Raw genomic sequence first — 23,525 nt, forward strand, 5'->3', positions numbered from 1 at the left:
ACTATCAACAAGGCAGGTCCTACAGGCCCTAGTTTCTACCTTCTTAACAACACTATCAACAAGGCAGGTCCTACAGGCCCTAGTTTCTACCTTCTTAACAACACTATCAACAAGGCAGGTCCTACAGGCCCTAGTTTCTACCTTCTTAACAACACTATCAACAAGGCAGGTCCTACAGGTCATAGTTTCTACCTTCTTAACAACACTATCAACAAGGCAGGTCCTAGTTTCTACCTTCTTAACAACACTATCAACAAGGCAGGTCCTAGTTTCTACCTTCTTAACAGCACTATCAACAAGGCAGGTCCTACAGGTCATAGTTTCTACCTTCTTAACAACACTATCAACAAGGCAGGTCCCGTTTCTACCTTCTTAACAACACTATCAACAAGGCAGGTCCTAGTTTCTACCTTCTTAACAGCACAATCAACAAGGCAGGTCCTACAGGTCCTAGTTTCTACCTTCTTAACAGCACTATCAACAAGGAAGGTCCTACAGGCCCTAGTTTCTACCTTCTTAACAACACTATCAACAAGGCAGGTCTTATAGGTCCTAGTTTCTACCTTCTTAACAACACTATCAACAAGGCAGGTCCTACAGGCCCTAGTTTCTACCTTCTTAACAGCACTACTAACAAGGCAGGTCTTATAGGTCCTAGTTTCTACCTTCTTAACAACACTATCAACAAGGCAGGTCCTACAGGCCCTAGTTTCTACCTTCTTAACAACACTATCAACAAGGCAGGTCTTACAGGCCCTAGTTTCTACCTTCTTAACAGCACTATCAACAAGGTAGGTCCTACAGGCCCTAGTTTCTACCTTCTTAACAACACTATCAACAAGGCAGGTCCTACAGGCCCTAGTTTCTACCTTCTTATCAACACTATCAACAAGGTAGGTCTATGTATGTCATGTAGTATTTTAAACTATAAGTAACTGTCTTGTGTTGCTGGAACCCAAGAAGAGTAGCTGCTGCCTTGGCAGGAACTAATGGGGATCCATAATAAACCCCAGGAAGAGTAGCTGCTGCCTTGGCAAGAACTAATGGGGATCCATAATAAACCCCAGGAAGAGTAGCTGCTGCCTTGGCAGGAACTAATGGGGATCCATAATAAACCCCAGGAAGATTAGCTGCTGCCTTGGCAGGAACTAATGGGGATCCATAATAAACCCCAGGAAGAGTAGCTGCTGCCTTGGCAAGAACTAATGGGGATCCATAATAAACCCCAGGAAGAGTAGCTGCTGCCTTGGCAGGAACTAATGGGGATCCATAATAAACCCCAGGAAGAGTAGCTGCTGCCTTGGCAGGAACTAATGGGGATCCATAATAAACCCCAGGAAGAGTAGCTGCTGCCTTGGCAGGAACTAATGGGGATCCATAATAAACCCCAGGAAGAGTAGCTGCTGCCTTGGCAGGAACTAATGGGGATCCATAATAAACCCCAGGAAGAGTAGCTGCTGCCTTGGCAGGAACTAATGGGGATCCATAATAAACCCCAGGAAGAGTAGTTGCTGCCTTGGCACAGATTCACAGAGAGGAGACCATAGATTCCAGAGTGGAGATTTAATATCCTATTGGGGCGGCAGGGTAGCCTAGTGGATGGACTAGTAACCGGAAGGTTGCAAGTTCAAACCCCTGAGCTGACAAGGTACAAAACTGTCGTTCTGCCCCTGAACAGGCACTGTTCCTAGGCCGGCATTGAAAATAAGAACATGTTCTTAAACTGACTTGCCTAGTTAAATAAAGGTTAAATTAAATAGTACAGATCAGATCCTAAGAGTTAATCCAGACAAACAAGCATTAATAATGTCTATCAGGGTCATAACTCAGCATCATAGTCCTTACCCCTCCTTCTCCATCTCCTCTCCTCCCCCTTCACCCCTTCACCCCTCCCTCCTTACCCCCCTTCTCTCTCTCCTCTCCTCCCCCTTCTCTCCCTCCCCTCCACCTCTCCTTACCCCTCCTTCTCTCTCTCTCTCTCTCCTCCCCCTTCACCCCTCCCTCCCTACCCCCACTTCTCTCTCTCTCCTCTCCTCCCTACCCCCCTTCTTTCCCTCCCCTCCACCTCTCCTTACCCCTTCTCTCCCTTCTCTCTCTCCTCTCCTCTCCTCCCCCTTCACCCCTCCCTCCTTACCCCCCCTTCTCTCTCTCCTCTCCTCCCCCTTCACCCCTCCCTCCCTACCCCCCCTTCTCTCCCTCCCCTCCACCTCTCCTTACCCCTCCTTCTCTCCCTCCTCTCCTCCCCCTCCACCTCTCCTTACCCTCCCTTCTCTCCCTCCTCTCCTCCCCCTCACCTCTCCTTAACCCCTTCTCTCCCTCCTCTCCTCCCCTTCTCTCTCTCCTCCCCTTCCCTTCTCTCCCTCCTCTCCTCCCCCTCACCTCTCCTTACCCTCCCTTCTCTCCCTCCTCTCCTCCCTTCTCCCCCCCCCTCCTCCCCCCTCTACTTACACCAATAATCTGAACTGCCATGCATCATAGTCCTTACCCCTCCCTAACCTCCCTCCTCTCCTCTCCTTCACCTCTCCGTACCCCTCCCTTCTGCCATGCCAAGGATACGTCAAGTCCACCCCTCCTCACTCACTCCCCTCCCCCTCTCCTAGTCTACATGAATCCAGCCTCCACTGACCTGAACATAATTCTATAATCTCATGTTGCTCTATGAGGCTATTACAGAACACACACACACACACACACGCACGCACGCACGCACGCACGCACGCACGCACGCACGCACGCACGCACGCACGCACGCACACACACACACACACACACACACACACACACACACACACACACACACACACACACACACACACACACACACACACACACACACACACACACACACACACACACACACACACACACACACCACACACACACGCAAATACAAATCGAGCAGTGGGTCTGGCTGGAAAGGAACAAACTAGCCTTGTTCGGTCCAACTTCCTCTAGCTGACAGAAAGTATATGAGAGAGTAGAGAGCATAAAGCAAGGTATTTCATTCTACAGGGCACTGTATTGTATTGTATTATATTGTACTATATTTTACTATATTGTATTGTACTGTATTGTACTATATTGTATTGTACTGTATTGTACTGTACTATATTGTATTGTACCATATTGTACTGTATTATATTGTACTATACTGTATTGTACTGTATTGTATTGTATTATATTGTACTATATTTTACTATATTGTATTGTACTGTATTGTACTATATTGTATTGTACTGTATTGTACTGTACTATATTGTATTGTACCATATTGTACTGTATTATATTGTACTATACTGTATTGTACTGTATTGTATTGTATTATATTGTACTATATTTTACTATATTGTATTGTACTGTATTGTACTATATTGTATTGTACTGTATTGTACTGTACTATATTGTATTGTATTATATTGTACTGTATTGTACCCTATTGCACTGTATTGTACAGCACTTCACTGTATTGTACTGTACTTTACTGTATTGTACTGTACTTCACTGTATTGTACTGTAATTTACTGTATTGTACTGTACTTTACTGTATTGTACTGTACTTTACTGTATTGTATTGTACTGTACTATATTGTACTGTATTGTACTGTACTTTACTATATTGTACTGTACTGTATTGTATTGTACTGTATTATATTGTACTATATTGTATTGTACTATATTGTACTGTATTGTACTGTATTGTATTGTATTGTATTGTACTGTATTGTACGGTACTGTATTGTACTGTATTGTACTGTATTATATTGTATTGTACTGTATTGTACTGTAGTATATTGTATTGTACTGTATTGTACTGTATTGTACTGTAGTATATTGTATTGTACTGTTTTGTACTGTATTGTACTGTATTATACTGCATTATATTGTACTGTATTGTATTGTACTATATTGTATTGTACTATATTGTACTGTACTATATTGCATTGTACTATATTGTACTGTACTATATTGTATTGTACTATATTGTACTGTATTGTACTGTACTTTACTGTATTATACTGTATTGTACTGTATTATATTGTACTATATTGTACTATATTGTATTGTACTGTATTGTACTGTATTATCTTGTACTGTATTGTACTGTATTGTACTATATTGTATTGTACTATATTGTACTGTATTGTACTGTATTGTACTATATTGTATTGTACTATATTGTACTGTATTGCACTGTATTGTACTGCACTTTACTGTATTGTACTGCATTGTACTGTACTTTACTGTATTGTACTGTACTTCACTGTATTGTCCTGTAATTTACTGTATTGTACTGTACTTTACTGTATTGTATTGTACTGTATTTTACTGTATTATATTGTACCATATTGTACTATATTGTATTGTACTGTATTGTACTGTACTATATTGTATTGTACTATATTGTACTGTACTATATTGTATTGTACTATATTGTACTGTATTGCACTGTATTGTACTGCACTTTACTGTATTGTACTGTATTGTACTGTATTGTACTGTACTTTACTGTATTGTACTGTATTGTAAAGTATTGTATTGTACTGTATTGTACTGTACTTTACTCTATTGTACTATATTGTGTTGTATTGTACTGTATTTATGTTTCATGCAACCTGGATTAGCTAAAGAGATGCGTACGCAGACTAGCTCCTGACACCTTGTGGTACTGTGTAACCATAGCAACGGATGTCAATAAATGTCAGCGTAACGTTATGCTTCAGAAACGATACGTCAGGTTGATTTAGACTGGCTGCATGAGGGAGTAACTTTACATCAGGTTGATTTATACTGGCTTCATGAGGGAGTAACTTTACATCAGGTTGATTTATACTGGCTTCACGAGGGAGTAACTTTACATCAGGTTGATTTAGACTGGCTTCATGAGGGAGTAACTTTACATCAGGTTGATTTAGACTGGCTTCATGAGGGAGTAACTTTACATCAGGTTGATTTAGACTGGCTGCATGAGGGAGTAACTTTACATCAGGTTGATTTAGACTGGCTTCATGAGGGAGTAACTTTACATCAGGTTGATTTAGACTGGCTGCATGAGGGAGTAACTTTACATCAGGTTGATTTAGACTGGCTGCATGAGGGAGTAACTTTACATCAGGTTGATTTAGACTGGCTGCATGAGGGAGTAACTTTACATCATGTTGATTTATTCTGGCTTCATGAGGGAGTAACTTTACAGGGTGATTTAGACTGGCTTCATGAGGGAGTAACTTTACGTAATGTTGATTTATACTGGCTTCATGAGGGAGTAACTTTACATCATGTTGATTTATACTGGCTTCATGAGGGAGTAACTTTACAGGGTGATTTAGACTGGCTTCACGAGGGAGTAACTTTACATCATGTTGATTTATACTGGCTTCATGAGGGAGTAACTTTACAGGGTGATTTAGACTGGCTTCACGAGGGAGTAACTTTACATCATGTTGATTTAGACTGGCTTCATGAGGGAGTAACTATACATCAGGTTGATTTATACGATCAAGATTATACTACCAACTCAAATCTCATCTTTCCCCAAGTCGTGGCTGAACGACGACACGGATAATATAGAGCTGGCGGGTTTTTCCATGCACCGGCTGGACAGAGAAGCTACGTCTGGTAAGACGAGGGGCGGGGTGTGTGTCTATTTGTCATTAACAGCTGGTGCGTGATGTCTAATATTAAAGAAGTCTCGAGGTATTGCTCGCCTGAGGTAGAGTAACTCATGATAAGCTGTAGACCACACTATCTATCAAGAGAGTTCTCATCTATAATATTCGTAGCCGTCTATTTACCACCACAGACCGATGCTGACACTAAGACCGCTCTCAACCAACTCTATAAAGCCATAAGCAAAGAAGAAAATGCTCATTCAGAAGCTGCGCTCCTAGTGGCCGGTGACTTTAAAGCTGGCAAACTTAAATCCGTTTCACCTATTTTCTACCAGCATGTCACATGTGCAACCAGACGGAAAAAACTCTAGACCACATTTACTCCACACATTTACTCCACACACAGAGATGCATACAAAACTCGCCCTCCAAATACACCTCTGTTGTTTTCAATCAAGATCTCAGCGATCACTGCCTCATTGCCTGCGTACAGCATTTCACTGTAAGGTCTACTACACCTGTTGTATTCAGCATTTCACTGTAAGGTCTACTACACCTGTTGTATTCAGCATTTCACTGTGAGGTCTACTACACCTGTTGTATTCAGCATTTCACTGTGAGGTCTACTACACCTGTTGTATTCAGCATTTCACTGTGAGGTCTACTACACCTGTTGTATTCAGCATTTCACTGTGAGGTCTACTACACCTGTTGTATTCAGCATTTCACTGTGAGGTCTACTACACCTGTTGTATTCAGCATTTCACTGTGAGGTCTACTACACCTGTTGTATTCAGCATTTCACTGTGAGGTCTACTACACCTGTTGTATTCAGCATTTCACTGTGAGGTCTACTACACCTGTTGTATTCAGTATTTCACTGTAAGGTCTACTACACCTGTTGTATTCAGCATTTCACTGTGAGGTCTACTACACCTGTTGTATTCAGCATTTCACTGTGAGGTCTACTACACCTGTTGTATTCAGCATTTCACTGTGAGGTCTACTACACCTGTTGTATTCAGCATTTCACTGTGAGGTCTACTACACCTGTTGTATTCAGCATTTCACTGTAAGGTCTACTACACCTGTTGTATTCAGCATTTCACTGTGAGGTCTACTACACCTGTTGTAATCAGCATTTCACTGTGAGGTCTACTACACCTGTTGTAATCAGCATTTCACTGTGAGGTCTACTACACCTGTTGTATTCAGCATTTCACTGTGAGGTCTACTACACCTGTTGTATTCATCATTTCACTGTGAGGTCTACTACACCTGTTGTATTCAGCATTTCACTGTGAGGTCTACTACACCTGTTGTATTCAGCATTTCACTGTGAGGTCTACTACACCTGTTGTAATCAGCATTTCACTGTGAGGTCTACTACACCTGTTGTAATCAGCATTTCACTGTGAGGTCTACTACACCTGTTGTATTCAGCATTTCACTGTGAGGTCTACTACACCTGTTGTATTCAGCATTTCACTGTAAGGTCTACTACACCTGTTGTATTCAGCATTTCACTGTAAGGTCTACTACACCTGTTGTATTCAGCATTTCACTGTGAGGTCTACTACACCTGTTGTATTCGGCATTTCACTGTAAGGTATACTACACCTGTTGTATTCAGCATTTCACTGTAAGGTCTACTACACCTGTTGTATTCAGCATTTCACTGTGAGGTCTACTACACCTGTTGTAATCAGCATTTCACTGTGAGGTCTACTACACCTGTTGTAATCAGCATTTCACTGTGAGGTCTACTACACCTGTTGTATTCAGCATTTCACTGTAAGGTCTACTACACCTGTTGTATTCAGCATTTCACTGTGAGGTCTACTACACCTGTTGTAATCAGCATTTCACTGTGAGGTCTACTACACCTGTTGTAATCAGCATTTCACTGTGAGGTCTACTACACCTGTTGTATTCAGCATTTCACTGTGAGGTCTACTACACCTGTTGTATTCAGCATTTCACTGTAAGGTCTACTACACCTGTTGTATTCAGCATTTCACTGTAAGGTCTACTACACCTGTTGTATTCAGCATTTCACTGTGAGGTCTACTACACCTGTTGTATTCAGCATTTCACTGTGAGGTCTACTACACCTGTTGTATTCAGCATTTCACTGTAAGGTCTACTACACCTGTTGTATTCAGCATTTCACTGTGAGGTCTACAACACCTGTTGTAATCAGCATTTCACTGTGAGGTCTACTACACCTGTTGTAATCAGCATTTCACTGTGAGGTCTACTACACCTGTTGTATTCAGCATTTCACTGTGAGGTCTACCTACACCTGTTGTATTCAGCATTTCACTGTGAGGTCTACTACACCTGTTGTATTCAGCATTTCACGGTTAGGTCTGTATTCGGCACATGTGACAAATAAAGTTTGATTTTATATTATTTGAATTTGGTGTTTATCACATTTTTGTGAATTCTTGGTTTGGTGAGCGGACCCCAGACAACCATAAAAGGCAATGGGTTCTATAACTGATTCAATTATTTTTTTATCCAGATCCGAATTGGTCTGTTGAATGTCATGTTCCTTTATGTGTTCTCTGTCTCTCTCCTCTTTCTCAAACTTCTGTTCTCCACCGTGTCTCTCTCTCTCTATGGTTAACACCACATCCTACAACTGTACCCAGCACTGCAGCTGAGTCACAACCCATGAAGAAGCTTGGGGAGAATGTTCTAACTTTGGTTCTAAGCTAGAACATTGAAACGTAAAGAATATACAAAGAAGAAGAAGAAGATGGTCTGAGAGCTTACCTTGCTTCCATTGCTGTAAATCTGTCCAAGCAAGACCCAAGATCACAGGTAGATAGGCAGGTAGACAGACAGGAAGACAGGCAGGAAGACAGCGGGTAGACAGGCAGGTAGACAGGCGGGTAGACAGGCAGGCAGGTAGACAGACAGGCAGACAGACAGGTAGACAGGCAGGTAGACAGACAGGCAGACAGACAGGTAGATTGGCAGACAGGCAGACAGGTAGACAGGCAGACAGGCAGGTAGACAGGCGGGTAGACAGGCAGGCAGGTAGACAGACAGGCAGACAGACAGGTAGATTGGCAGACAGGCAGACAGGTAGACAGGCAGACAGGCGGGTAGACAGATGGGTAGACAGGTGGGTAGACAGGCAGGTAGACAGGCAGACAGGTAGACACGCAGGTAGACAGACAGGTAGACAGACAGGTAGACAGACAGGTAGACAGACAGGTAGACAGGAGAGTGTAGAGGAAAAGCACCAGGCAGGGGGAGAAGGAAAGAAAGAGATGAAGGATTGACCAGAGAACAGAAGGACTAGTACTAATTGTAGCCTAAAGGGACAAGCGTTCGCTGGTTGCAGTTTGTTCTACAACTTCCTGAATGTTTCTTGTTGGTTCAGCCAAAAGGCCCCGTCTAACGATACATTATGAATACATTCTGGATGAGATACTGAATCTCACAAACAACTCCGATGACTGATAAACTTATCTCAATTTAATTAAGGACCACCTACAATTTCAAATACATGAACTGTGTCCTGTGAATGACTCGTTCTACGTAATACATGGTTGGAAATACAGTACATGAAGACTAACAAACCACTGAATGATGCAATACTACGTGCAGTGAAATACATGCTTCATTGAATACTATTTATGGTGTGCTGGTCCATCTCATTCTCTATGGACAAACAAGCCTTCCCTTACTGACACACTCAAGAAAGCTAGGCTAGAACGTTAGTCTGAGAATTCTATAGGACATTATCATCGTACCTTATCAACACACTGAGAATACGATAGGACATTATCATCTTACCTTATCAACACACTGAGAATATTATAGGACATTATCATCTTACCTTATCAACACACTGAGAATACTATAGGACATTATCATCTTGCCGTATCAACACACTGATAATAATCTACGGCATTATCATCTTACCTTATCCACACACTGAGAATAATATAGGACATTATCATCTTACTTTATCCACACACTGAGAATACTATAGGACATTATCATCTTACCTTATCAACACACTGAGAATAATATGCAACATTATCATCTTACCTTATCCACACACTGAGAATAATATAGGACATTATCATCTTACCTTATCCACACACTGAGAATAATATACGACATTATCATCTTACCTTATCCACACACTGAGAGTAATATATGACATTATCATCTTACCTTATCCACACACTGAGAATAATATACGACATTATCATCTTACCTTATCAACACACTGAGAATAATATAGGACATTATCATCTTACCTTATCAACACACTGAGGATACTATAGGACATTATCATCTTACCTTATCAACACACTGAGAATACTATAGGACATTATCATCTTACCTTATCAACACACTGAGAATAATATAGGACATTATCATCTTACCTTATCCACACACTCGTCGAAGAAGGCCAGACTGGCGTCTTTATCGCTGACGAAGGAACATTCCTCGATGAACCGGATAAACATCTGGGTCTTGATCATCTGGGAGTAGAACTTCTGGTGGGAACGATCCCGGCTCTTCAAGAACCCTGAGGAGCATGACAACCATATGACAACCATACAACAACCATACGACAACCACATGACAACCACATGACAACCATACGACAACCGCACGACAACCGCACGACAACCGCACGACAACCGCACGACAACCGCATGACAACCGCACGACAACCGCACGACAACCGCACGACAACCGCACGACAACCGCACGACAACCGCACGACAACCGCATGACAACCGCATGACAACCACATGATAACCACATGACAACCACATGACAACCACATGATACCCACATTACAACCACATGACAACCACATGATAACCATATCACGTTAACATAGGTAAGTTTAAGAAACAAGGTGAAAATGAATAACTTGCTAGTAACAGATGACAATCATATTCTGACAGAACCACATTCCTGTAAAGCTTAGAGAGGATCTCATGTTAAATACTGTTGTAGTAATATGGCTACAGGTTCATCTGCCTCACCTAAAGCCCCTTCTGGTGGGAAGCTGCTATAGACAGTCAGTATCTGGATAATGTTAAATACTGTTGAAGTAATATGGCTACAGGTTCATCTGCCTCACCTAAAGCCCATTCTGGTGGGAAGCTGCTATAGACAGTCAGTATCTGGATAATGTTAAATACTGTTGAAGTAATATGGCTACAGGTTCATCTGACTCACCTAAATCCCATTCTGGTGGGAAGCTGCTATAGACCACCAAGTGAGGCGATGTTAATCAGCCAAAGGTTTCAAGACGAAAGGCTGGTTTATACTACGGTTGTGTTCGTAAATTTAATCTGGAGCCAGAATGTACTCTGGGCGTTCGTAAACTCAGAGCGTTGTCAGATTGACTGTTCGTAAATTTAATCTGGAGTGCCAGAATGTACTCTGGGCGTTCGTAAACTCAGAGCGTTGTCAGATTGACTGTTCGTAAATTTAATCTGGAGTGCCAGAATGTGCTCTGGGCATTCGTAAACTCAGAGCGTTGTCAGATTGACTGTTCGTAAATTTAATCTGGAGTGCCAGAATGTGCTCTGGGCGTTCGTAAACTCAGAGCGTTGTCAGATTGACTGTTCGTAAATTCAATCGGGAGTGCCAGAATGTACTCTGGGCGTTCGTAAACTCAGAGCGTTGTCAGGTTGACTGTTCGTAAATTTAATTTGGAGTGCCAGAATGTACTCTGGGCGTTCGTAAACTCAGAGCGTTGTCAGATTGACTGTTCGTAAATTTAATCTGGAGTGCCAGAATGTACTCTGGGCGTTCGTAAACTCAGAGTGTTGTCAGATTGATCGTTCGTAAATTTAATCTGGACTGCCAGAATGTGCTCTGGGCATTCGTAAACTCAGAGCGTTGTCAGATTGACTGTTCGTAAATTCAATCTGGAGTGCCAGAATGTACTCTGGGCATTCGTAAACTCAGAGCGTTGTCAGATTGACTGCTCGTAAATTTAATTTGGAGTGCCAGAATGTACTCTGGGCATTCGTAAACTCAGAGCGTTGTCAGATTGACTGTTCGTAAATTTAATTTGGAGTGCCAGAATGTGCTCTGGGCATTCGTAAACTCAGAGCGTTGTCAGATTGACTGTTCGTAAATTTAATCTGGAGTGCCAGAATGTGCTCTGGGCATTCGCAAACTCAGAGCGTTGTCAGATTGACTGTTCGTAAATTTAGAGTGTTTTTTTCTCTTGTAGCGCACACTGGACACTCTGGCCGAAAAGTAGAGTTGATCTAAGCATTCTGACCTAACAACAGCAGTCAAGCACCCAACCTAACTGGCTAGTTGCTTGCTAGCTACTTCCAGACACAAATGAGAGTACAGCTCACTGAACATTTTACTCGCCCTAGCAGAGCTGGTTAGGCTGTTTTCATGTTATCCAGAGCGTTGCAACTGTGCTCCTAGCAACAATTTATTTTGGGTTATTTTGCCGACGTTTACTGACACCGGCCAAATTCAACGGGTGTTGAGCGTTCGTAAATTCATCAGTTATTCTGTGCTCTGGCACACTCAGGCGAGATGGCTGTGAAATTGGAGTAGATAGCCTGAGCGAATTTACAAGCTACGTCTATCTATTGAATGTGTTAAAGACAACCCACCATCCACCATGATATGATAAAGACAACCCACCATCCACCATGATGTGTTAAAGACAACCCACCATCCACCATGATGTGATAAAGACAACCCACCATCCTCCATGATGTGATAAAGACAACCCACCATCCACCATGATGTGTTAAAGACAACCCACCATCCACCATGATGTGATAAAGACAACCCACCATCCACCATGATGTGTTAAAGACAACCCACCATCCTCCATGATGTGTTAAAGACAACCCACCATCCACCATGATGTGATAAAGACAACCCACCATCCTCCATGATGTGATAAAGACAACCCACCATCCTCCATGATGTGATAAAGACAACCCACCATCCTCCATGATGTGTTAAAGACAACCCACCATCCACCATGATGTGATAAAGACAACCCACCATCCTCCATGATGTGATAAAGACAACCCACCATCCTCCATGATGTGATAAAGACAACCCACCATCCTCCATGATGTGATAAAGACAACCCACCATCCTCCATGATGTGTTAAAGACAACCCACCATCCTCCATGATGTGATAAAGACAACCCACCATCCACCATGATGTGTTAAAGACAACCCACCATCCTCCATGATGTGATAAAGACAACCCACCATCCTCCATGATGTGTTAAAGACAACCCACCATCCTCCATGATGTGATAAAGACAACCCACCATCCTCCATGATGTGATAAAGACAACCCACCATCCACCATGATGTGATAAAGACAATCCACCATCCTCCATGATGTGTTAAAGACAACCCACCATCCTCCATGATGTGATAAAGATAACCCACCATCCTCCATGATGTGTTAAAGACAACCCACCATCCACCATGATGTGATAAAGACAACCCACCATCCTCCATGATGTGTTAAAGACAACCCACCATCCTCCATGATGTGATAAAGACAACCCACCATCCTCCATGATGTATTAAAGACAACCCACCATCCTCCATGATGTGTTAAAGACAACCCACCATCCTCCATGATGTGATAAAGACAACCCACCATCCTCCATGATGTGTTAAAGACAACCCACCATCCACCATGATGTGATAAAGACAACCCACCATCCACCATGATGTGTTAAAGACAACCCACCATCCACCATGATGTGATAAAGACAACCCACCATCCTCCATGATGTGATAAAGACAACCCACCATCCACCATGATGTGTTAAAGACAACCCACCATCCACCATGATGTGATAAAGACAACCCACCATCCACCATGATGTGTTAAAGACAACCCACCATCCTCCATGATGTGTTAAAGACAACCCACCATCCACCATGATGTGATAAAGACAACCCACCATCCTCCATGATGTGATAAAGACAACCCACCATCCTCCATGATGTGATAAAGACAACCCACCATCCTCCATGATGTGTTAAAGACAACCCACCATCCACCATGATGTGATAAAGACAACCCACCATCCTCCATGATGTGATAAAGACAACCCACCATCCTCCATGATGTGATAAAGACAACCCACCATCCTCCATGATGTGATAAAGACAACCCACCATCCTCCATGATGTGTTAAAGACAACCCACCATCCTCCATGATGTGATAAAGACAACCCACCATCCACCATGATGTGTTAAAGACAACCCACCATCCTCCATGATGTGATAAAGACAACCCACCATCCTCCATGATGTGTTAAAGACAACCCACCATCCTCCATGATGTGATAAAGACAACCCACCATCCTCCATGATGTGATAAAGACAACCCACCATCCACCATGATGTGATAAAGACAACCCACCATCCTCCATGATGTGTTAAAGACAACCCACCATCCTCCATGATGTGATAAAGACAACCCACCATCCTCCATGATGTGTTAAAGACAACCCACCATCCACCATGATGTGATAAAGACAACCCACCATCCTCCATGATGTGTTAAAGACAACCCACCATCCTCCATGATGTGATAAAGACAACCCACCATCCTCCATGATGTATTAAAGACAACCCACCATCCTCCATGATGTGTTAAAGACAACCCACCATCCTCCATGATGTGATAAAGACAACCCACCATCCTCCATGATGTGTTAAAGACAACCCACCATCCACCATGATGTGATAAAGACAACCCACCATCCACCATGATGTGATAATAAAGACAACCCACCATCCACCATGATGTGATAATAAAGACAACCCACCATCCTCCATGATGTGATAATTAAGAGAAGTTAGTTTATCGGCCAGCTATTTAAACTTGTTATCATGGTCGAATTACTCGGAAATCATATAAAAAAACTGCAAACATTTCTCTCCATCCTACGGAAGGATGTGTACAATGAATTTGGGTATGCGGACCCACGAGCAACTGTGACCACTCATGATGAGTTACATTTTTTGTGGGCCCCACCACCAAAGTTGCCCATCCCTGCACTAAATCACCATACATCATTAGTCACTAAATCATAATTACACTAAATCACCATTAGTCACTAAATCACCATTAGTCACTAAATCACCATTACACTAAATCACCATACATCATTAGTCACTAAATCAGTTCAGGTCAAACTCTGCAGGCACTACTCCAGACCTCATTGTTAGGATGGACCAGCTGCAGAGTTAAACTGTGGTCGACTGCAGAGCGAGTCTGTCTACATGTGACTTAACTGTTTCAACGGGAGGAGGAGAGAGGAGAATATTCAGTCACTCTTGGAGGATGACGCAGAGGTTGAAATCTACTTCCACTGTACTCCAAGTGTGGCTGGATATTCTCCTGTAGGAATGGTGACAAACTAAAATCAGATGTAAACACGCTACTAACCTTGCAAGTCGAACAGCGAGCTTGCGTCCGTGGTCCTTTCGGAGGGGGCCTGAGTGATGGGGAGGAGGTAAGAGCGGTACCCTTTCAATATGGCCGCCATGAACCTAAGGAAGGCTTCCTGGATCTGCATCTCTAGCGTGTGGAGGCTCTTCCCTCCGCTCGCCAGGTCTGGGTCAATCGCAGTGGGCTCCATCTGACCGTCCTCGCCGCTGACTTGGCCACCTGGACAATACCGAAGAGAGACAGGTGTTAATCAACTAACCTCAGACACAAGCCCCTGTTGGACAATAGGACCAGAAATACTGTACATTCTGCTTATATGAAGTGTTTTTTTAGTCAGCATTTTTATATTGTTGGTTTGCTTTGTCTTTAGTTAGGTAACAACTTTCTTATGAGATAATACATTCACACAGGTCTATAAATGGTAGATGGCACGGTACATCCAAAAGCTTGCCGACCCGAAATTGATAATACGAAGATTGTGGGAGGTGTACTGTTAGATTTCAGTGCAGCCTTTGATATTATTGACCATAACCTGTTGTTGAGAAAAGTTGTGCTATGGCTTTTCAACCTCTGCCATATCGTGGATTCAGAGCTATCTATCTAATTGAACTCAAAGGGTTTTCTTTAATGGAAGCTTCACTAATGTCAAACACGTAAAGTGTGGTGTACCACAGGGCAGCTCTCTGGGCCCTCTACTCTTTTCTAATTTTACCAATGACCTGCCACTGGCATTAAACAAAGCAGGTGTGTCCATATATGCTGATGATTCAACCATATACACATCAGCAACCACAGCTAATGAAGTCACTGAAACCCTTAACAAAGAGTTGCAGTCTGTTTTGGAATGGGTGGCCAGTAATAAACTGGTCCTGAACATCTCTAAAACTAAGAGCCTTGTATTTGGTACAAATAATTCCCTATGTTCTAGACCTCAGCTGAATCTGGTAATGAATGGTGTGGCTGTTGAACAAGTTGAAGAGACTATATTACTTGGTGTTATCTTAGATTGTAAACTGTCATGGTCAAAACATATAGATTCAATGGTTGTAAAGATGGGGAGAGGTCTGTCCGTAACAAAGAGATGTTATGCTTTTTTGACACCACACTCCAAAAAGTAAGTTCTGTAGGCTCTAGTTTTATCTCATCTTGATTATTGTCCAGTCGTGTGGTCCAGTGCTGCAAGGACCTAGTTAAACTGCAGCTGGTCCAGAACAGAGCGGTACATTTTACTCTCAGTTGTAATCAGAGGGCTGATATTAACACTATGCTGCCAGTCTCTCTTGGTTAAGAATTGGGGAGAGACTGACTGCGTCACCTCTTCTTTTTATAAGAAATATTGTGTTGAAAATCCCAAATTGTTTGCGCAGTCAACTTACACACAGCTCTGACACACACACTTACCCCCGCAGACATGCTACCAGGGGTCTTTTCACAGTCCCCAAATCCAGAACAAATTCAAGAAAGTGTACAGAATTATATAGAGACATTATTGCATGGAACTCCCTCCCATCTCATATTGCTCAAATAAACAGCAAACCTGGTTTGAAAAAACAGATAAAGCAACACCTCACGGCACAACGCCTCTCCCCTGTTTGACCCAGATAGTTTGTGTGTATGTATTGATATGTAGGCCACGTGTGCCTTTTCAAAAAATGCATGTAATTCTGTCCTCGAGCTGTTCTTGTCTATTAATGTTCTGTGTTATGTCATGTTCCGTGTTTTGTGTGGACCCCAGGAAGTGTAGCTGCTGCTTTTGCAAGAACTAATGGGGATCCATAATAAACCCCAGGAAGAGTAGCTGCTGCCTTGGCAGGAACTAATAGGGATCCATAATAAACCCCGGGAAGAGTAGCTGCTGCCTTGGCAGGAACTAATGGGGATCCATAATAAACCACAGGAAGAGTAGCTGCTGCCTTGGCAGGAACTAATGGGGATCCATAATAAACCCCAGGAAGAGTAGCTGCTGCCTTGGCAGGAACTAATGGGGATCCATAATAAACCCCAGGAAGAGTAGTTGCTGCCTTGGCAGGAACTAATGGGGATCCACAATAAACCCCAGGAAGAGTAGCTGCTGCTTTTTAACAACAGCTAATGGGGATCCATAATAAACCCCAGGAAGAGTAGCTGCTGCTCTAACAACAGCTAATGGGGACCCATAATAAACCCCAGGAAGAGTAGCTGCTGCTTTAACAACAGCTAATGGGGATCCATAATAAACCCCAGGAAGAGTAGCTGCTGCTTTAACAACAGCTAATGGGGATCCATAATAAAACCCAGGAAGAGTAGCTGCTGCTTTAACAACAGCTAATGGGGATCCATAATAAACCCCAGGAAGAGTAGCTGCTGCTTTAACAACAGCTAATGGGGATCCATAATAAACCCCAGGAAGAGTAGCTGCTGCTTTAACAACAGCTAATGGGGATCCATAATAAACCTAAGGAAGAGTAGCTGCTGCTTTAACAACAGCTAATGGAGATCCTCATAAAATACCAAATACCTGGACCTATACTAGATCAGACACACTTCTGATAAGACTTGAAAGAAAACACCACTTCAAGCTTTTCTAGGACTCATCTGGAATCCATCTTCATGTCCCCTCTGTCTCTCATGTGTGTGTGTGTGTGTGTGTGTGTGTGTGTGTGTGTGTGTGTGTGTGTGTGTGTGTGTGTGTGTGTGTGTGTGTGTGCGTGCGTGCGTGCGTGTGTGTGTGCGTGTGTGTGCGTGTGTGTCTAATTTACGACCAGTAGAGGGTAATAAAACAGAATTGATTGATCTATCCTCTGAAATGTAAGATGGAACACTGTCTAATTTACAATGGGTTGAGATAAGCACGGGCAACTCGGGACTCTCCCCCGTAAATCCTTCATTGACTTCAAAGGGAGACTTGCACAACATTTCTGTTAAACGTATCGATATCTTAAGTCAAAGATACTAAATTATAGAAGATGCCTGATTGATGAGAAGTAATGTATGGTATTTAAGATGAAACACAGACTAATTTACAATGGGCTGAATCAGAGCACGCAATGCGGACTCCAGCGGACATTACTGATTACGTCAAATGGGAGACTTACACAGAAAAATGAAAGATAAACGGATTATCAGTTTCCAGGCTCACCTTCAGTCAGCTGTTGGTACAGTCTACCCAGGGTATTGAGGAGATGTTTGCAGGCTTTCTGTGGTAGTATCTTCCATGTTAGGGCCCTCTTCTCCTCCTTACTGAAAACACAACACGACAACAAGAGATTAGAGGAGACTAGGAGACGAGGAGATGAGGAGATGAGGAGACGAGAAAGGGATAGAAAGACAGCATTAGAAAGAGATGGAGGGAGGGAGGACATCCACACAGGACTGGCAACCCTGACAGCATTAGGAAGAGATGGAGGGAGGGAGGGGGAAGAGAGTGAGAGGGAGGGAGGGAGGGAGGGATGGAGAGAGAGACATGAGGGAGGGAGGGAGGAACATGAGGGAGGGAGGGAGGGAGGGGGAAAGAGAGCGAGAGTGTAGAGAGAGAAAGGGAGGGAGGGAGGGAGGGAGGGAGGGAGGGAGGGAGGGAGGGAGGGAGGGAGGGAGGGAGGGAGGGCTGAAAGAAGGGAGGGAGGGAGGGAGGTCAACAGGAGGAAGCGCTGACAGGAGGGAGGGAGGACAACAGGAGGAGAGCTGAAAGGAGGGAGGGAGGACAACAGGAGGAGAGCTGAAAGGAGGGAGGGAGGACAACAGGAGGAGAGCTGAAAGGAGGGAGGGAGGACAACAGGAGGAAGAGCTGAAAGGAGGGAGGGAGGACAACAGGAGGAGAGCTGAAAGGAGGGAGGGAGGACAACAGGAGGAAGAGCTGAAAGGAGGGATTTGATTGCTGTGTTTCTTGTCTGAGGGGTTTGGGGATATTGGCTATCTGTTTTGTGTTTTGTGTTTAGTGTACCTGAGATGTTGTTTCAGCAAAAGTGTGTTAACAATTGGGAAAAACTGTAATTAAGCACAACATGGAAAATGGTATTGTGATAGTTGAACTTCTGTCCTTTGAAAAGAAAACGAACAATAACATATTTTTCCGTGAGTGAGTCATTATCGTTACACAACAACATGACAAACCAAAGAGACAAGAGGTTAGGGATGAGAGGTTATGGGAGATTGTTATTTGTAGAGGTCATAGGTAGAGGTGACTGAGGGTGGTCTACCACCACTGCCTGCAGCACATATCCTCTTTCTCCCTGTCTGAATAACATGGAAACACTAACTGTGACTATGCAAACGTCCGGCTAAGGGTTAGGGTCAGGGTCATAGATAGAGGTCAGGGTTCAGGGGTTACAGATAACTCACTGTCGGCACAGCAGACCTCATGGTTAAGGTTCACGTTCCAGGGTCAGAGGTCAGAGGTCGGGTGTTAAGAGGGCAGACTTACTGTAATATGTTGTTGGTGTCCAGGTCGACACAGCAGACGTCGGGCGGAGGCACGTAGAGGTCAAAGTAACGTGAGTCGACGCCCACGATGAAGGGGCAAGGGGCAGAGAGAACATCTGCCAGGGCCAGAGGGCACAGAGGGATGTAGGGGCACGGCCAGTGGAAGGGGAAGATCATCTGGTGGGAGTTGGACAGACTGGCAGTTAAGTATATTCCAACACTGTCACAGGTGATGGGATACCCTTCACATACAAGAACCACGTATTGTCCAACTCTGCTTTGGGATGGAGTTGAAGTTCCCCTTTGGGACTACAAAACCCATGCCGTTTTTCAAAATATTTTTTCAACCGTAGATGAGCATTAGCTGATGTACTGTCCTGGTGGACCTTAGTGGCTCAGTGGGTAAAGAGCCTGGTGTTAACCATGCCGAGGTTGTGGGCTCCATTTCCATGGAGATCACGTGCACGCACACTCACACACACACACACACACGCACACACACGCACGCGCGCACACACACACACACACACGCACGCGCGCACACACACACACACACACGCACTCACACACACACACACACACTCACCGACACCAGGGCCTCCGTCACACTGGTCAGTACGGCCGGTCTGAGAGAGTGGACCAGGATCTTGTGTTCTGTTACGGCCAGCACCAGCAGAGTGGTCGCGTTCTTAGGGCCCAGGTTAAGGAGCAGAGTGGAGAGACGACCACCACTGAGAGAGAGAGAAGTCAAATTCAGAATGAACAGATTGGAGCTGTGTTGTTCACGGTTCACAGTGAACCCTTACTGTCTGTCTGTCTGTCTGTCTGTCTGTCTGTCTGTCTGTCTGTCTGTCTGTCTGTCTGTCTGTCTGTCTGGTCTGTCTGGTTGTCTGGTCTGTCTGGTCTGTCTGTCTGGTCTGTCTGTCTGTCTGTCCGGTCTGTCTGTCTTACCTGAGAGGCAGAGGGGAGGAGACAGGCTGGCTCAGCATCAGACTATCATGTGGAGACAGCTGTAGAGCACACAGAGAGTTTACATAGGCATCAGCAGGAAGAGGGGCAGAGTTCAATGCTCTACAGTAGCTACGGCAACACGACCAGATCACACAGTCAGTGATTTCACAGCTCAACCCAAAGAAGAGACAACGGGCTGACTGTATTGGAGTTGATCAAATGGTCAAGTCATATTGACGGTGTTTCTACAACATTAAACGTCACTTTCATATTTGCCCAGAGACTCCATCTCACCTGTAGCAGGATGCGTGGTCTCTGTGACGAGGGGAACGGGACTTTGTGCATGAAGTGGGAGATGTGCCTGTTGGACAGAGAAGACATGACAGGTTAGATAACACGGTTCGATAGGTATTGTGACACTGTCTCAGACGATATCTGGAAAAACAGATAAGTCTGACAAACATGACGGAAAAAACTCAACAAAACCACAGTCCAATCAAATCACGTTATTGGTCGCATAGACACATTTTGCATATGTTATCACAAGTGTAGTGAAATGCTGGTGTTCCTAGCTCCAACAGTGAAATGCTGGTGTTCCTAGCTCCAACAGTGAAATGCTGGTGTTCCTAGCTCCAACAGTGAAATGCTGGTGTTCCTAGCTCCAACAGTGAAATGCTGGTGTTCCTAGCTCCAACAGTGTAATGCTGGTGTTCCTAGCTCCAACAGTGTAATGCTGGTGTTCCTAGCTCCAACAGTGTAATGCTGGTGTTCCTAGCGCCAACAGTGTAATGCTGGTGTCCCTAGCTCCAACAGTGTAATGCTGGTGTTCCTAGCTCCAACAGTGAAATGCTGGTGTTCCTAGCTCCAACAGTGTAATGCTGGTGTTTCTAGCTCCAACAGTGAAATGCTGGTGTTCCTAGCTCCAACAGTGAAATGCTGGTGTTCCTAGCTCCAACAGTGAAATGCTGGTGTTCCTAGCTCCAACAGTGTAATGCTGGTGTTCCTAGCTCCAACAGTGTAATGCTGGTGTTCCTAGCGCCAACAGTGTAATGCTGGTGTCCCTAGCTCCAACAGTGAAATGCTGGTGTTCCTAGCTCCAACAGTGAAATGCTGGTGTTCCTAGCTCCAACAGTGAAATGCTGGTGTTCCTAGCTCCAACAGTGAAATGCTGGTGTTCCTAGCTCCAACAGTGAAATGCTGGTGTTCCTAGCTCCAACAGTGAAATGCTGGTGTTCCTAGCTCCAACAGTGAAATGCTGGTGTTCCTAGCTCCAACAGTGAAATGCTGGTGTTCCTAGCTCCAACAGTGAAATGCTGGTGTTCCTAGCTCCAACAGTGAAATGCTGATGTTCCTAGCTCCAACAGTGAAATGCTGGTGTTCCTAGCTCCAACAGTGAAATGCTGGTGTTCCTAGCTCCAACAGTGAAATGCTGGTGTTCCTAGCTCCAACAGTGAAATGCTGGTGTTCCTAGCTCCAACAGTGAAATGCTGGTGTTCTTGGCTCCTACAGTGTAATGCTGGTGTTCCTAGCTCCAACAGTGAAATGCTGGTGTTCCTAGCTCCAACAGTGAAATGCTGGCGTTCCTAGCTCCAACAGTGAAATGCTGGTGTTCCTAGCTCCAACAGTGAAATGCTGGTGTTCCTAGCTCCAACAGTGAAATGCTGGTGTTCCTAGCTCCAACAGTGAAATGATGGTGTTCCTAGCTCCAACAGTGAAATGCTGGTGTTCCTAGCTCCAACAGTGAAATGCTGGTGTTCCTAGCTCCAACAGTGAAATGCTGGTGTTCCTAGCTCCAACAGTGAAATGCTGGTGTTCCAAGCTCCAACAGTGAAATGCTGGCGTTCCTAGCTCCAACAGTGAAATGCTGGTGTTCCTAGCTCCAACAGTGAAATGCTGGTGTTCCTAGCTCCAACAGTGAAATGCTGGTGTTCCTAGCTCCAACATTAAAAATGCTGGTGTTCCTAGCTCCAACAGTGAAATGCTGGTGTTCCTAGCTCCAACAGTGAAATGCTGGTGTTCCTAGCTCCAACAGTGAAATGCTGGTGTTACTAGCTCCAACAGTGAAATGCTGGTGTTACTAGCTCCAACAGTGAAATGCTGGTGTTCCTAGCTCCAACAGTGAAATGCTGGTGTTTCTAGCTCCAACAGTGAAATGCTGGTGTTACTAGCTCCAACAGTGAAATGCTGGTGTTCCTAGCTCCAACAGTATAATGCTGGTGTTACTAGCTCCAACAGTGAAATGCTGGTGTTACTAGCTCCAACAGTGAAATGCTGGTGTTCCTAGCTCCAACAGTATAATGCTGGTGTTCCTAGCTCCAACAGTATAATGCTGGTGTTACTAGCTCCAACAGTGAAATTCTGGTGTTACTAGCTCCAACAGTGAAATGCTGGTGTTCCTAGCTCCAACAGTGAAATGCTGGTGTTCCTAGCTCCAACAGTGAAATGCTGGTGTTCCTAGCTCCAACAGTGAAATGCTGGTGTTACAAGCTCCAACAGTGAAATGCTGGTGTTCCTAGCTCCAACAGTGAAATGCTGGTGTTCCTAGCTCCAACAGTGAAATGCTGGTGTTCCTAGCTCCAACAGTATAATGCTGGTGTTCCTAGCTCCAACATTCCAGTAATATCTAACATCCAGAAATAAAGAAATAAACTATGGACAGTATATAATGGTGTGCATAGACAGTATATAAGGGTGTGTATAGACAGTATATAATGGTGTGTATAGACACTATGGATAGTACAGTGCCTTGCGAAAGTATTCGGCCCCCTTGAACTTTGCGACCTTTTGCCACATTTCAGGCTTCAAACATAAAGATATAAAACTGTATTTTTTTGTGAAGAATCAACAACAAGTGGGACACAATCATGAAGTGGAACGACATTTATTGGATATTTCAAACTTTTTTAACAAATCAAAAACTGAAAAATTGGGCGTGCAAAATGATTCAGCCCCTTTACTTTCAGTGCAGCAAACTCTCTCCAGAAGTTCAGTGGGGATCTCTGAATGATCCAATGTTGACCTAAATGACTAATGATGATAAATACAATCCACCTGTGTGTAATCAAGTCTCCGTATAAATGCACCTGCACTGTGATA

General features: G+C 43.9%; 1 protein-coding gene across 2 annotated transcripts in view; it reads right to left on the reverse strand.

Annotated features, from left to right (window-relative positions):
- dennd4a (DENN domain containing 4A) overlaps window positions 1–23,525 on the reverse strand; it is a 115,512-nt gene that overhangs the window by 70,564 nt on the left and 21,423 nt on the right. The window contains exons 8-15 of one of the 2 annotated variants that reach the window (XM_090230825.1): window positions 20,724–20,790; window positions 20,430–20,488; window positions 20,065–20,209; window positions 19,480–19,655; window positions 18,199–18,299; window positions 15,078–15,299; window positions 10,025–10,170; window positions 8,391–8,411 (exon numbers count right to left, since the gene is read on the reverse strand). In XM_090230825.1, the coding sequence (XP_090086951.1) occupies window positions 8,391–8,411; window positions 10,025–10,170; window positions 15,078–15,299; window positions 18,199–18,299; window positions 19,480–19,655; window positions 20,065–20,209; window positions 20,430–20,488; window positions 20,724–20,790 (937 nt within the window). The remainder of the gene's footprint in view (window positions 1–8,390; window positions 8,412–10,024; window positions 10,171–15,077; window positions 15,300–18,198; window positions 18,300–19,479; window positions 19,656–20,064; window positions 20,210–20,429; window positions 20,489–20,723; window positions 20,791–23,525) is intronic. The other variant, XM_090230826.1, reaches the window with a different exon arrangement.

Source organism: Oncorhynchus mykiss, chromosome 4, assembly GCF_057628025.1.
Source record: "Oncorhynchus mykiss isolate SJ-2025 chromosome 4, ASM5762802v1, whole genome shotgun sequence".
Taxonomy (NCBI): domain Eukaryota; kingdom Metazoa; phylum Chordata; class Actinopteri; order Salmoniformes; family Salmonidae; genus Oncorhynchus; species Oncorhynchus mykiss.